The 15,137-nt window shown below is 44.0% G+C and overlaps 1 protein-coding gene across 10 annotated transcripts in view; it reads right to left on the minus strand.

Annotated features, from left to right (window-relative positions):
* dpp6a (dipeptidyl-peptidase 6a) overlaps window positions 1-15,137 on the minus strand; it is a 1,430,988-nt gene that overhangs the window by 258,804 nt on the left and 1,157,047 nt on the right. For all 10 annotated transcript variants that reach the window (XM_059639738.1, XM_059639748.1, XM_059639745.1 and 7 more), the window contains one exon: window positions 12,572-12,653. In XM_059639738.1, the coding sequence (XP_059495721.1) occupies window positions 12,572-12,653 (82 nt within the window). The remainder of the gene's footprint in view (window positions 1-12,571; window positions 12,654-15,137) is intronic.

Below are 15,137 nucleotides of genomic sequence, written 5' to 3' on the forward strand. Positions count from 1 at the left end.
TTCTTTCAGCAGCTGTCTGGGCACATTGCCCAGTGAGCACAGCTGGTAAATGAACGGGCAAGATGTAGTCGCACTGAACTGATGTTTGAGCTGACAGATATGTCAACTTACTCAGATCACACTGCCAACAGAACCATTTCCTCACTTGCTGTGGGACATTGTACCTGCTAGGGCCTGGCATCTGCAGGTTGTTTTTGAAGTGTTGCACGGTTGGTGTGCAGAAACTTCTGAGGAAGTGAGGTTAGGAAAGGGTCAGTAACTTACACAATGTATTCACACGGGTTACACCAGAGCAGCGAGCGAAGGTAATTAGCCGTGGCCCACAAGGGAACATAGGCATCTCCCACTCTCTGTTGAACAGGATGATATGGTGATATGCGTTCCATAATGTTTGAATAATCACAATTCAACCTTGCCCAGGAGAGTCGCTTGGTCCAGCCTGGTTCCTAATGGTTCAGTTACAATCAAGTGCTTCTTCAGGCACAGAAAGAAGTGTTTCTCTAGATGGAGGACAGCACTCCACGTCAGACATGGAGGAGGCAAGGCTGCCATACAACACCTACCCCAGCCAGCACAACTAAAATGCTGCATACCTGCAGGAATTACACCTACACCTATAGTGCTGCACACCTACAGTGCTGCACACCGACAGAGCTGCACACCGACAGAGCTGCACACCTACAGTGCTGCACACCTACAGAGCTGCACACCTACGGTGATACACACCTACAGAGCTGCACACCTGTAGTGCTGCACATCTACAGTGATGCACACCTACAGTGCTGCACACCTAGAGAACTGCACATCTACAGTGCTGCACACCTACAGAGCTGCACACCTACAGAGCTGCACACCTACAGTGCTGCACATCTACAGTGCTGCACACCTACAGAGCTGCACATCTACAGTGCTGCGCACCTACAGTGATGCATACTTACAGAAATTACTCTGAGAGTGCCACACATCTACAGTGCTGGTCACCAACAGACCTGCACGCTTACAGGAATTACACCAAGAGTAATTACTCTGAGAGTGCCACACACCTACAGTGCTGTGCACCTATAGAGCTGCACATCTACAGTGCTGTGCACCTACAGTGATGCACACCTACAGTGATGCATACTTACAGAAATTACTCTGAGAGTGCCAAACACCTACAGTGCTGCACACCTACAGACCTGCACGCTTACAGGAATTACACCAAGAGTACTGCGCACTAACAGTAATTATACTTAGAGTGCTGCACATCTACAATGCTGCACACCAACAGAAGTTACACCTAGAGTTCCGCACACCTACTGTGCTGCACACCGACAGGAATTTCACTTGCAGGGCTGCGCACCTACAGGAATCCCACCTACACTGACAGTATTGTATACCTAGAATAATGACACCGACAAAGCTGTACACGTCCAGGAATTACACATGCAGCCATAACACCTACAGTAATTACACCTGCAGTAATTAGGGTTACATTGCTACACACCTATAGTAATTACACAAACAGTAATGACACCTTCAGTGCTGCACACGTACAGTATTTACACAGAGTGCTGCATGCCTACAATAATTACTCCTGAGCCTCTGTATATCTACAGTGCTGCACACCCACAGTAATAACACTGACAGTAATTACACTGACAGTGCTGCACACCCACAGTAATAACACTGACAGTAATTACACTGACAGTAATTACACTGACAGTGCTGCACACCCACAGTAATAACACTGACAGTAATTACACTGACAGTGCTGCACACCCACAGTAATAACACTGACAGTAATTACACTGACAGTGCTGCACACCCACAGTAATAACACTGACAGTAATTACACTGACAGTAATTACACTGACAGTGCTGCACACCCACAGTAATAACACTGACAGTAATTACACTGACAGTAATTACACTGACAGTGCTGCACACCCACAGTAATAACACTGACAGTAATTACACTGACAGTGCTGCACACCCACAGTAATAACACTGACAGTAATTACACTGACAGTAATTACACTGACAGTGCTGCACACCCACAGTAATAACACTGACAGTAATTACACTGACAGTAATTACACTGACAGTGCTGCACACCCACAGTAATAACACTGACAGTAATTACACTGACAGTGCTGCACACCCACAGTAATAACACTGACAGTAATTACACTGACAGTAATTACACTGACAGTGCTGCACACCCACAGTAATAACACTGACAGTAATTACACTGACAGTGCTGCACACCCACAGTAATAACACTGACAGTAATTACACTGACAGTGCTGCACACCCACAGTAATAACACTGACAGTAATTACACTGACAGTGCTGCACAACCACAGTAATAACACCTACAGTAACTAAACCAACACTGCTGCACACCTCTAGTAATTACAGCTAAAGTGCCTCACACCTACAGTAATTACACCTGCAGTGCTATACACCCACGATAATTACACCTATCATGATGCACAGCAACAGGAATTAAACTGACAGCAATGCATGCCTACAGTAACTGCAGCTGCAGTAATTATACCTCCAGTAATTACACCTGCAGTAATTATACCTCCAGTAATTACACCTTGGGTGGCACGATGGCTCAGTGGTTCGCACTGCAGCCTCACAGCACCAGGGACACCGGTTCGATTCCTGTCTCGGGCAACTGTCTGTGTGCAGTTTGCACATTCTCCCCGTGTCTGCGTGGGTTTCCTCCGGGTGCTCCAGTTTCCTCCCACAGTCCAAAGATGTGCAGGCTAGGTGGATCGGCCATGCTAAATTGGCCATAGTGCTCAGGGGTGTGTGGGTTATAGGGGGACGGGTCTGAGTGGTCCAAGGGGCAGTGTGGACTTGTTGGGCTGAAGGGCCTGTTTCCACACTGTAGGGAATCTAATCTAATCTAATTACACCTGCAGCACGTACACCCACAGTGTTGCACATCCACCATATTTACACTGACAGTAATTACATCTATAGTGCTGCGCACCTATATTAATTGCATCAAGGGTGCTGCTCACCTACAGTGCTGCACACCTACAGTACTTACACCTGTAGTAATTACATCTGCAGTGCTGCACACCTATAGCATTTACACCTACAGTGTTGCACACCCACCATATTTACACTGACAGTAATTATATCTATAGTGCTGCACACCGACAGTAATTACACATGCACTAATAGCACCGACAGTAATTATACCGACAGTAATTGTACTTACATTGTACAACTACAGCAATTACACCAATGGTGCTGCACACCTACAGTAAGTGCACCGATACTGCTGCATTCCTACAGCGCTGCTCACCTACAGTGATTACACATGCAGTAATAGCGCCTGCAGTCATTCTTCCTACGGTCATTACACTTACATTGCTGCACACCTATAGTAATTACACTGACAGTGATTACACCTACAGTGCTGCAAACCTACAGTAATTACACATGCACTAATAGTGCCTACAGTAATTATACCGACAGTAATTACACTCACACTGCTGCACACCTACAGTAATTATACCAACAGTAATTACACCTACAGTGCCACACACCTACAGTAATTACACATGCAGTAATAACACTTACAGCAATTATACCTGCAGTAATTGCACTTACGCTGCTGCACACCAAAAGTAATTACCCTGGCAGTAATCGCTCCTACACTGCCACATTCCTACAGTAATTACACATGCAGTAAAAACACCTACATTAATTATACCTGCAGTAATTACACTTACACTGCTGCAAAACGATAGTAATGACAATGACATGAATTACTCCTACAGTGCCGCATACCTACAGTAATTATACATGCAGTAATAACACCTACAGTAATTACACTTACACTGCTGTACACCTACAGTAATTACACTTACAGTAATTACACCTTCAGTGCTGCACATCTGCAGTAATTACACCTGCAGTAATAACTACAGTAATTATACCTACAGTAATTACACTTACACTGTTGCACACCAAAAGTAATTACCCTGACAGTAATTGCCCATAGAGTGCCACATTCCTATAATAATTACACATCCAGTAATAACACCTACAGTAATTATACCTGCAGCAATTATACCTACAGTAATTATACCTGCAGTAATTACACTTACACCGCTGTACACCTACAGTAGTTACACTGATTGTAATTACATCTAGAGTGCTGTATATCTGCAGTAATTACACATGCAGTAATAATACCTACAGTAATTATACCGACATTAATTACACTTACACTGCTGTACACCTACAGTAATTACACTGACAGTAATTGCCACCACAGTGCCGCATTCCTACAGTAATTACACATGCAGTAATAACACTTACAGTAATTATACCTGCAGTAATTACACTTACACTGCTGCACACCTACAGTAATTACACTGACAGTAATTGCCACCACAGTGCCGCATTCCTACAGTAATTACACATGCAGTAATAACACTTACAGTAATTATACCTGCAGTAATTACACTTACACTGCTGCACACCTACAGTAATTACTCTGACAGCAATTACACCTTCAGTCCTGCACACCTGCAGTAATTACACCAACAGTGCTGCGTGCCTACAGAAAGTATACTTACATTGCTGCACACTACACTAATTACATACGCAGTAATAGCACCTACAGTAATTATACCGCAGTAATTACACTCACACTGCTGCACACCTGTAGTAATTACTCTGTCTGTAATTATATCTACAGTGCTATTTACATATAGCAATTACACCTACTGAAATTACACCCACAGTAATTACACCTACACTGCTGTATACCCACAATAATTACACCTATAGTTCCGCTATCCTACAGTAATTACACATGCAGCAACAACTACAGTAATTATACCTACAGTAATTACACTCACACTGCTGCACACCTGTAGTAATTACACCTGCAGTAATTACACCTGCAGTAATTACATCTGCAGTGCTGCATACTGATAGCATTTACACCTACAGTGCTGCACACCCACCATATTTACATGACAGTAATTACACCTATCGTGATGCACATCTACAGTAATTACACTGACAGCACTGCACATCTACAGTGACTAAACCTCCAGTAATTATACCTACAGAAATGTCCACCTTCTTCCTCAACTGAGGGTTCCCCAGTTCCATTGTCCACAGGCCCCTCAACTAGGTCCGACCCATCTGCCGCACTTCAGCCCTCACCCCTTCTCTTCCCTCCCGCAACAGCGATAGGCTTCCCCTTACCCTTAGCTACCATCCCACCAGCATCCACGTCCAGAAGATCATCTGATTCCACTTCTGCCACCTCCAGCAAGATGCCACCACCAGACACATATTCCCCTCCCCTCCCTTGTCTGTCTTTCACAGGGACCGTTCCCTCTGGGACACCCTGGTTCACACTTGCATCACCCCCAACACCTCCCCACAGCCCTATGGCACCTTCCCCTGTAAAAGGCGAAGGTGCAATACCTGCTCCTTCCTCCTCTCCAGAATCCAAGGGTCCAAACATACCTTTCAAGTGAAGGAACACTTCACCTGCACTTCCAAGAATCCAGCCTACTGCATTTGCTGCTCACAACGTGGTCTCCTCTACACTGGGGCAACGAAGCATGGACACGGCGACCGCTTTGCTGGACATGTACGTTCTGCTCACAGAAAAAGACCCTGAACTACCCGTTGCCTGCCACTTCAATGCACTACCCTGCTCCCTGGCCAACATCTCTGTCTCCGGCTTGCTACAGTGTTCCAGTGCAGCCCAACGCAAGCTGGAGGAACAACACCTCATTTTACGCTTGGGGACCCTACAGCGCTCCGGACTCAATACTGAGTTCAATAATTTTAGGGCCTAAACTCCTCCATGTCCCAACCCCCCCACCCCACACACCAGGCCTTGCACCACACAGCCTGCCACTACACACCCTCTGCTGTTAGTCACTAACAGTCCCCATTAAAAACTACTCACCCTCCTAGCCTGATCGGTAGGAACTCCTTTGTCTGTCCAACTGTCTTTCTCTCTCTTTGGGCTCAATCCTATCGTTTACTCCCTACCCCACCCACCTCCCTATTTTCTGCATATAAACTGACGTTTTCCCAGCCACCATCAGTTCTGAGGAAGGGTCACCGGACCTGAAATCTTAACTCTGTTTTCTCCTTCACAGACACTGCCAGACCTGCTGAGCTTTTCCAATAACTTTGTTTTTGTTCTTGATTTACAGCATCTGCAGTTCTTTTGGTTTTTATACTTTTTAAATGTTGTAATTATACCAGCATCCACGACTTGCCCTGACAATGTGTTCCATACATGCACCACCCTCTATGTGAAAAAGTTGCCCCATAGACTCCTTTTATATTTTTCCCCTCTCACCTTGAACCCATGTCCTCCAGGTTTGGACTCCCCTACCCTGGGAAAAAGGTCTTGGCTATTCACCCTATCTATGCCTCTCATGATTTTACAAACATCTATAAGGGCTGAGGGAGTGCTGCACTGTCAGAGATGCTGCATTTCACATGAGACATTGAAGGAAGCATAGGGTGGTGACAGATGGGAGTTAACATCAGCACCATGTCAGTGTTGCATGACTATGTAGAGAGAACTGTGAGGGAGCAGAAACACTGACAGCTGTTATGAGAGAATAACAAAATGTGGAGCTGGATGAACACAGTAGGCCAAGCAGCATCTTAGGAGCACAAGATTCTCAGTCCGAAACATCAGCTTTTGTGCTCCTAAGATACTGCTTGGCCTGCTGTGTTCATCCAGCTCCTCACTTTGTTATCTCGGATTCTGCAGCATCAGCAGTTCCCATTATCTCTGTCATGAGAGAATGTTTGTTGAGAAGAAGCTGCAAATAAACAGTTCTAACAGGGAAGTTCCATGGACTCAGGCAGTAGCCCTTTCAGAGATTTATGATCGCAGCTGAGATTATTACTGGGTAAGTCAAATCACAGGCTGAAATCTGGCTTGATAGATGACGTTGTGTTTTGGTTTTAACAAGCTGGTTTCTCACTGAAACAGAAGCAGACAATGTTGCAGACTTAATTTTAACAGTAAAACAGAAGTTTATCAATCAAAAGTGATGAAAGTAAAATAGAATAAACCAATTTATTTGCACATAACACAAACTTAAATACATAGCAAAATCATAGCACTCCTGTACAGATTCTAAAAACTCTTTTACAGATCTCTAAAACATCCCTTGTACAGGTCTCACACCAGAGAATCCCTATCTCTCATACCTCAATAAGTTTAGTATAACTGCAACTTTAACTCCCAGTCTAGAAATTTTGTTAACCTTTTCCTGGAGATTTCACACATCTGCACATAAACACTTTTATCTTCAAATCACCTACTGTAGCTATTATAAAAACCATTTCTGTCTAAGGCCATCACTAAAATCCTTACTCTAACCAGTTTAGTTTTACAAATCTAACTAACGGTCATCTTTCCCAGGAGCTTGGGTTTATACATCCATATTCATCTGGGGACTTCTGTAGAATTTTTCTGAACTGAAATTAAAACTGCAAAGCCTCTCTCTGTCGTGTTGGGTATTTCCCTTAAGCTTAAAGAACCAGGTCCAGAAATTTCCAACCTACACCTTGTTACACAGTTGTTTACCTTACTTGGTCACAAACACCTGCTAATCACCGAAAAGTCTTCTGAAACTTACCTCTCTCATGCTTTTTGAAAAGGAGTCACATGGCTGTGGAAATATGTACAAGTTTATTTTTCTTTATTCATTCATGAAATGAGGACATCACTGGTCAGGCAGCATTTATTGCCTAACCCTAATTGCTGAGAGGGCAGTTCAGAGTCAACCACATTGCTGTGGGTCTGGAGTCACATGTAGGCCTGAGCAGGTAAAGATGGCAGTTGTCCTTCCCTAAAGGGACATTAATGAACCAGTTAGGTTCCTCCCCCTGACAATTGACAATGGATTCACAGTCCTTGTTGGGTTCTTAATTCCAGATATTTGTTGAATTCAAATTCCACCATCTGGCCACCTGCCATGGCAGGATTTGAACCCAGGTCACCAGAACATTTTCTGGGTCACTGGATTAATAGTCCCATGCTAATACCACTGGGCTATTGCCTTCCCTTAACAAGCTTGCACAGAAAGACTGCTATGTCACTAATGCAAAAGTCTAAACTTAAAATTAATTATATTCAAAATATAAAGGGTAAATTTGAAATGTTCCCAGAGGGCCACAATGCTGCTCTCTTCTTAGAGACAGATACTGGTGGTGAGTTTAACCTGGAGATTTGTGCATCTCACACAAGGGGTGAGGTTGAGAAGGTGTGATCTGCATGTTAACCTCAGCCAGTGTGGGAATTGAACCCATGCTGTTGGCACTAGTCTGCATCATAAAATAGCCATCCAACCAACTAAGCTGAAGCATACATGAAAAACACACCCTCTCTCACAGAGACTAGTCAGTGTTAGACCACTTATACACGGTAAAACATCACAAAGATCCCCACTGTACACTCAGATGGATGTGAAAGATTCCATGGCACTATTTTGGAGAATAGGAATTATCTGCCCAATACTTACTACCCTAACTGCTATCACTAAAACAAATTATCTGATTAACACTGTTTATAGGCACAGGTTTGCTGCTGCGTTTCATGCATTCAATCAGCGACCAGAGTACACAAAAAAGTTATATGAAGATGTATGGAGCTTTTGGATTTTTGAGGTTGTTTCCATGTTGTCGTCATTTCGGCCTACAGTTTGATTAAGCTCCTTCTGTCCCCTCACACCCTGCGTTCCTCCTACTCCTGAAAGTAATTAGAATTCCACTCTGCCTTATTCTAATGCAGCGGTTAATACTCGTTGTAAATAGGCTATTGAGTGCACCAAAACAGCATGCAATTTTGCATGATTGTGCTAAGCCATGCACCACCGCGAGAAATGAAACTCCTCGGTTACACAGAAGGAAGATGCCCAATAGGCTGCAATTAAGTCATGGGAGATTGTTGGGAGTAGGAGTTCACTCAATACGCATCAGAGGTACGAGCTGAAGCAATGTTAGTGCAACAGGCTGGTAGATTGCCTTGTACTGAGTCTGCTGTCACACAGGAAAACACACTTGATAAATTGTCATGACAACCTTAGGCAGTGGAAAGATTACTCTTCAGAATGAGAATTCAGGCTATAACTCAGAAACAGTCTACACATTTTGAGTGCAAAAATGGGATTTTCATTAGATAGAAACTGCTTTCACTATACTTGGCTTTTTTCTTTATGTTACCCACTTAGAACAGAGACGCAAAAGGATAACTGAAAACACAAGCCCATCTCTTTACTACAATCATTGTCGTCATTCATAAAATCTGCTCAGTCCATTTGTGCCTTTGAACATTTGGACAGCAAAGGCCCCAGCCACAGTTCTATTTAATTCTCATTAGACAGGGGAGTTCAAGGAAGACAATGTGACACCTCTATCACAAAGGGAAGAACAGGAGCTATTGAGTAGATATATGCTGGTTAAACTAATACTAGTAATGGACAAACTCCAAGCAAGTATGTTTGACTCTGGGTAATAGAGGAATATTGAATAAATGGCTGGCTTTCACTCCTGATTTTCATTCCCATTTGCATCAAAAGAAATGATAAGCGGGGACAGAAATATAATAGATAACTGATCAAGTATTGCCTATTTCTCACACAGAACAGTTTGGGGTCAGATGGGCCCTCAAACCTGTACTCATTTTAAAGATGACTGGTGTGGGAATTGAACCCCTGTTGATGGCATTAGTCTGCAACACAAAGCAGCCATCTAATTCACTGAGCTAAAACAGATAGGAGAAGCACAGCCTACATCACCAAGAATAAATACAGTTTGACCACCTACACACACTAAAACACCACAAAGCCTCAGATGGATGTGAAAGATTCCATCGCACTGTTTTGGAGAAAAGGAGTTATCTGGCCAATACAGCAAAGGGACAGAGGAACTTGGAGCCCACATGGCTAGGATGCATTGTCACTTCAGACAGCTAACATGTTTCTATAAGTTTCTGATCACCTTTTACTACTTTCCATTAACTAATTATGTTTTTGATGCATTGCCCCATCAGAGTTTTAGCTGCCCTTTAACCCTGATTGGCGATTTCCTTTAAATCAGAAGCAGGGGTGCGCCATTTAGCCCCTCGAGCCTGCTGCATCTGGCTTACCCTGTGTCTCAAAGTCATGTTCCCTCTTCCCTCGTCCCTACACCGTCTGGCAATATGCTGTTGTGTGCTGCACCGATCAATCCACACTTCTGGGAAACAGGTCATCAAACAGAACTGTTAACTCTGCTTCACTCTCCATGGACGCTACCGGATCGGCCTAGTTTCTCCAGCAATTTTTACTCTTATTTCCGCACTCGCAGTACGTAGGTCTTGGATATCAGTGATGGTGATGCTTCCTGACGCTGATCGGCGGCTGGAAATGTTAGTTCCCTGCTCCCCTTTTTTTATTTTATTTCCTCCTTCTGCTGCGCCTGTTGCAGATGCATTCTGCCACTCTCTTGTGCAATCATTAATGCTCAGCTTATGAAATGTAAATTGGATAAATGGTATCCTGCTGATCCCTGCTTATGTTCAATAGGACAGCTCCCCCGGGGAATTTTACATTCGGATATGCCAGAGTACAGCTGTTGAGTTGATACTTCAAAGTAGCTCCTTTAGGACTTTCGTTTGACAGTAAAATATTGTCAGCCATAATGCTCAGCTGTCTCACCCCTGCATGCACCGCAATGTGAGATTCCCGGCAGTGTTTGTCCTTCAGGCTTGCTGCAAAAACTAAACCACCTAGTCGCTGAATTCTGCTGTTCTTGAGTTTACTTCCAGCTGATGTCATTTCTACTTCCCCAGTTTAATATTTGATGATATACGCTCACTAGCCTGTTCGCAGCTGGGGACATGGACTGAGGTTACGTTATATTGTCACGTGTCAACGAGGACTGCTGGATCAGAGCTGACAGCTTGGAAATAATGCCATGAGTTGGACATGAGATGTAAGTGGGCAGAAAAATGGCAGGAAAACATGAATGCGGACGATTTCAAAGCGCTGCCACTGGTAGCAAAATCAGATGCCATGTGTGTCTCATGATTTTGAAGATGATTGGCAAAAGTTCCAGGGAGGAGATGAGGTGTCTGCTTTAATGCAGGCGGTGCTGATGATCTGAAATGGGCTGCTCAACAGGGTGGTGGGGGAACATTACATAGCAACTTGCAAAAGAGAATGGGATACATTATATTGGATTAAGAGTATTTACAGCACAAAAACGGCCACTTGGCCCAATAGCTCAATCCCAATCCACATTAGCCTCTTTCTGTCTTCTCCATTTAACGCTATCCGTGTTAATTCCTTTCTTACCTTATGCGATTTCCGAGCTTCCTTTTAAATACAACCATGCTACTCACCTCAACTCCTTGCAGGAGTGAGCACCACATTCTAACCATGCTTTATTGGTCAGTGCATTGAGTATAGGAGTTGGGAGGTCATGTTGCAGCTGTACAGGATATTGGTTAGGCCACTTTTGGAATACTGTGTGCAATTCTGGTCTCCCTGTTATGGGAAGGATGTTGTGAAACTTGAAAGGGTTCAGAAAAGATTTACAAGGACGTTGCCAGAGTTGGGGGGTTTGACTGAAGCTGAATAGGCTGGGGATACTTTCTGTGGAGTGTCGGAGGCTGAGGGGTACCCTTATCGAGGTTTATAAAATTATGAGGGGCATGGATGGGGTGAATAGACAAGGTCTTTTGCCGTGGGCAGGGGAGCCCAAAACTAGAAGGCATAGGTTTAAGGCGAGATGGGAAATATTTAAAAGGGGTCTAAAGGGCAGCTTTTTCACACAGAGGGTAGTGCGTGTATGGGATGAGCTGCCAGAGGAAGTAGTTGAAGCTGGTACGGTTACAACATTTAACAGGCATCTAGATGTGTACATGAATAGTAAGGGTTTAAGAGAGATATGGACCAAATGTTGGCAAGTGGGTCGAGATTGAGCATGGATGAGTTGAACTGAAGGGTCTGTTTCTGTGCTATACATTTCTATGATTGTATATAATCACCTTAAAAGTTATTCTAATCACCCAAAAATGGTTGAAGTGGCTGAACAATCAAATCTGTACTATTTGTCTATGATTTAACTGGAGATTGGATTGTTGGTGTGAAAAGCCGAGCCACACAGTATTGCACATGGCTCACAATTGAGAAGCAAAGTTCATACACTGGAACTCAGTCAGATGCCAGAAATTAACGAATATCCCAAGTACCAAAGAAGTGTGAGAGGACACAAACTAGATGTTAAATCATCGAAACAGCTACCATGCTATGGACATTCGTGCCCTTTGTAACTATAAAAGAGTCATGGCATTTACCACACTTTTAACCAGAAAACTCTTCTCGATATGCTAAACTGAACATTACAAACCCAGATGGGAGGAAAATCTAGATTCAGAAAGCATTTGATGACAGGACTTTGCAGTCTTCCAGCTTCCTCAGTCACATTCAAACTTCACTTTGACTCTGAAGCCCTTGAAGATTCAGAGCAAACAAGAGTATTTTTGTATGAACAAAAGCAAACAGGTCCTCACCAGCTGTTGGCCTCGGACTCCCCAGCCGGCATACTGCAATTCTGCATCCCTAACCTCAGGTGGGTTCAAGGTAAGGTGCTCCCTGTATCAGAAGGAAATAGCAGGAAAAAAAATTCAGAGTCTCATCCAGAGATAGTAAGAACTGCCGATGCTGGAGTCTGAGGTAACACAGTGTGGAGCTAGAGGAACACAACTATAAAACAGCCATGGCATTTACCACACTCCACATTTTTAATCAAAAAACTCTTTGGAACAAGGGTCCTGACCTGAAACGTCAGCTTTTCAGCCCCTCTGATGCCGCCTGGCCTGCTGTGTTCCTCTAGCTCCACACTGTGTTATCAGAGTCTCATCACTTGAGCATTTTGTATGGCAAAAGAGAACAAATTACTGCAGATATTGGAAACCTGAAGCAAAGACAGAGAATACTGGAGCAGGTGTGGCAGCATCTGTGGAGTGAGAAACAAATTTAATGTTTCAACTCTTCCTCAGAACTGACAGCAAACATTAGTCTCAGGTCCCCCCGGGGACAATACAGGAATGTCCAGAAGCAGGCATTTTAAAATCCCCAAATACAGAGAGCTGTCATTGACTAAAGCAGAAAGTGACGACAAGTGTTTTGATCTATATTTATGTTCCTTCAGACTCCTGTTTCTTATGATTTGTCCAAATGAGCTTGGAAGAAGTTAGCACATCAGGATTTAACACTGCTGTACAGGGGATATAAACTCTCTTTTGGATGATAGTCCCCCGGAATGCCTAATTGCAGTGAGAATATCTCTTATCGGCGCAGACGGTGGAATGGGCGGTGCCAGCTAACCATAATAATGCCAAATTTGGGATATCCGGGAGTCCATTATTCATTTAAAAGCAAAACTGTATTGATGCTGGAAATCTGAAACAAACACGGAGTTCTGAAGAAGAGCCGTACTAGACTCAAAACATTTCTCTCTCTACAGATGGTGCCAGACCTACTGAGTTTCTCCAGTATTCTCTGGGTTTATCTCTCATCATTACTTGACTGGTAATTGTAACATTTTTAGGACATGTCTTTCGAGAGTGCAGCTTCCTAACAAGGGGAGGATAAAGCAGGCTGTTGTTTTAAAACGAGACAGAATTTAACCATTGCTCCTTGACATTCAATGATATTACCATCATCAAATCTCCCACTATCAACATCCTGGGCCTTACCATTGACCAGATGCTGAACAGGACTGGCCATATAAATATTGTGGCCACAAGAATAGGTCAGAGTTTAGGAATCCTGCAGTGAATAACTCACTTCCTCACTCCCAAAGGCCTGTCCAGCATCCACCGAGGAGTGTGATGGAATACTCCCCACTTACCTGGATGGGTGCAGCTCCAACAATACTCAAGAATCTTGTCATTATTAAGGACACTTGATTGGCACCTCAGCCACAAACATTCACTTCCTCCACAATTAACATTGAATGCCAACTCTGCGTACCATCTACAAAATGCACGGCAGAAATCCACCAGGGATTCCTAGAAAGCACCTTCCAAACTCATGACCACAACCATCTAGAAGGACAAGGGCAGCAGATACATGGGAACACCACCCCTTGCAAGTTCCCCTCTGAGCCACTCACAACCCTGACTTGGAAATATATCGCTTTCACTGTAGCAGGGTCCAAATGCTGGCATTCACCCCCGAAGGGCATTGTGGACTGCAGCAGTTAATGAAGGCAGCTCACCACCACCTTCTCAAGGGCAGTTAGGGATGGGAAATAAATGCTGGCCCAGCAATGAATCTTAAGAAAACTTCCCCTCCAATCCTAGCCCACTTGAGTGAGAAGTGATGCTGAGCTCACAATTTTCAGGTTTCACAAATCTTTTGAAGAATCTATTTCTCTGTCGTTCCCTGTAAATATTTCTTCATACTTCCATAAAATGAGCTGTGAGTTGCTGACTATTCCAGATCCTGGGATGGTTGTAACTTATGGACTAAATCTGTCATTGGAGCTCAGCAATCTGACTGTAGGCTCCTCTCACCAGACTCCTCTTCTCTCGGGAAGAGGCCAGCTCAGCTACGTTGGAGCAGCGGGCCCTCGCTAACATTCCTGTGTTGCTATTGAGTTTATGAACAGCACTCTCCTGTGGATTCCGAGTAGTTTTCACACTCTTCTACACTGCATCTTCAAATCTTCATATTGTTGCTTTCTTCCTGAAAGATGTTGCGCATGGGGATGACAAGACCAAGGGAAACCTCCAGGTGATATGGGCTGAAAGGGTGGAGGTTAATGGGGGCCAATGAATTGCTACAGTGGACATTGTAGATTGCTTATACTGTAGCCACTGTGTAACAATGACGGATTGGGGTGAAACATGTGATCGACAGGCAGGGGCATCAACTGGGTAAACTACTGTGCTGGCTAGACCGATCACAGTGAACAGGAAAAGGATCTTTGGCCCAACAATAGCTACCTACGATACCAAGGTGTAGAGCTGGAATGACACAGCAGGCCAAGCAGCTTCAGAGGAGCAGGAAGGCTGACATTTCGGGCCAAGACCCTTCTTCAGAAAACCAACCCCATTTCCCAGCACTTGG

Source organism: Stegostoma tigrinum, chromosome 2 (genome assembly GCF_030684315.1).
Source record: "Stegostoma tigrinum isolate sSteTig4 chromosome 2, sSteTig4.hap1, whole genome shotgun sequence".
In the NCBI taxonomy this organism is placed as follows: domain Eukaryota; kingdom Metazoa; phylum Chordata; class Chondrichthyes; order Orectolobiformes; family Stegostomatidae; genus Stegostoma; species Stegostoma tigrinum.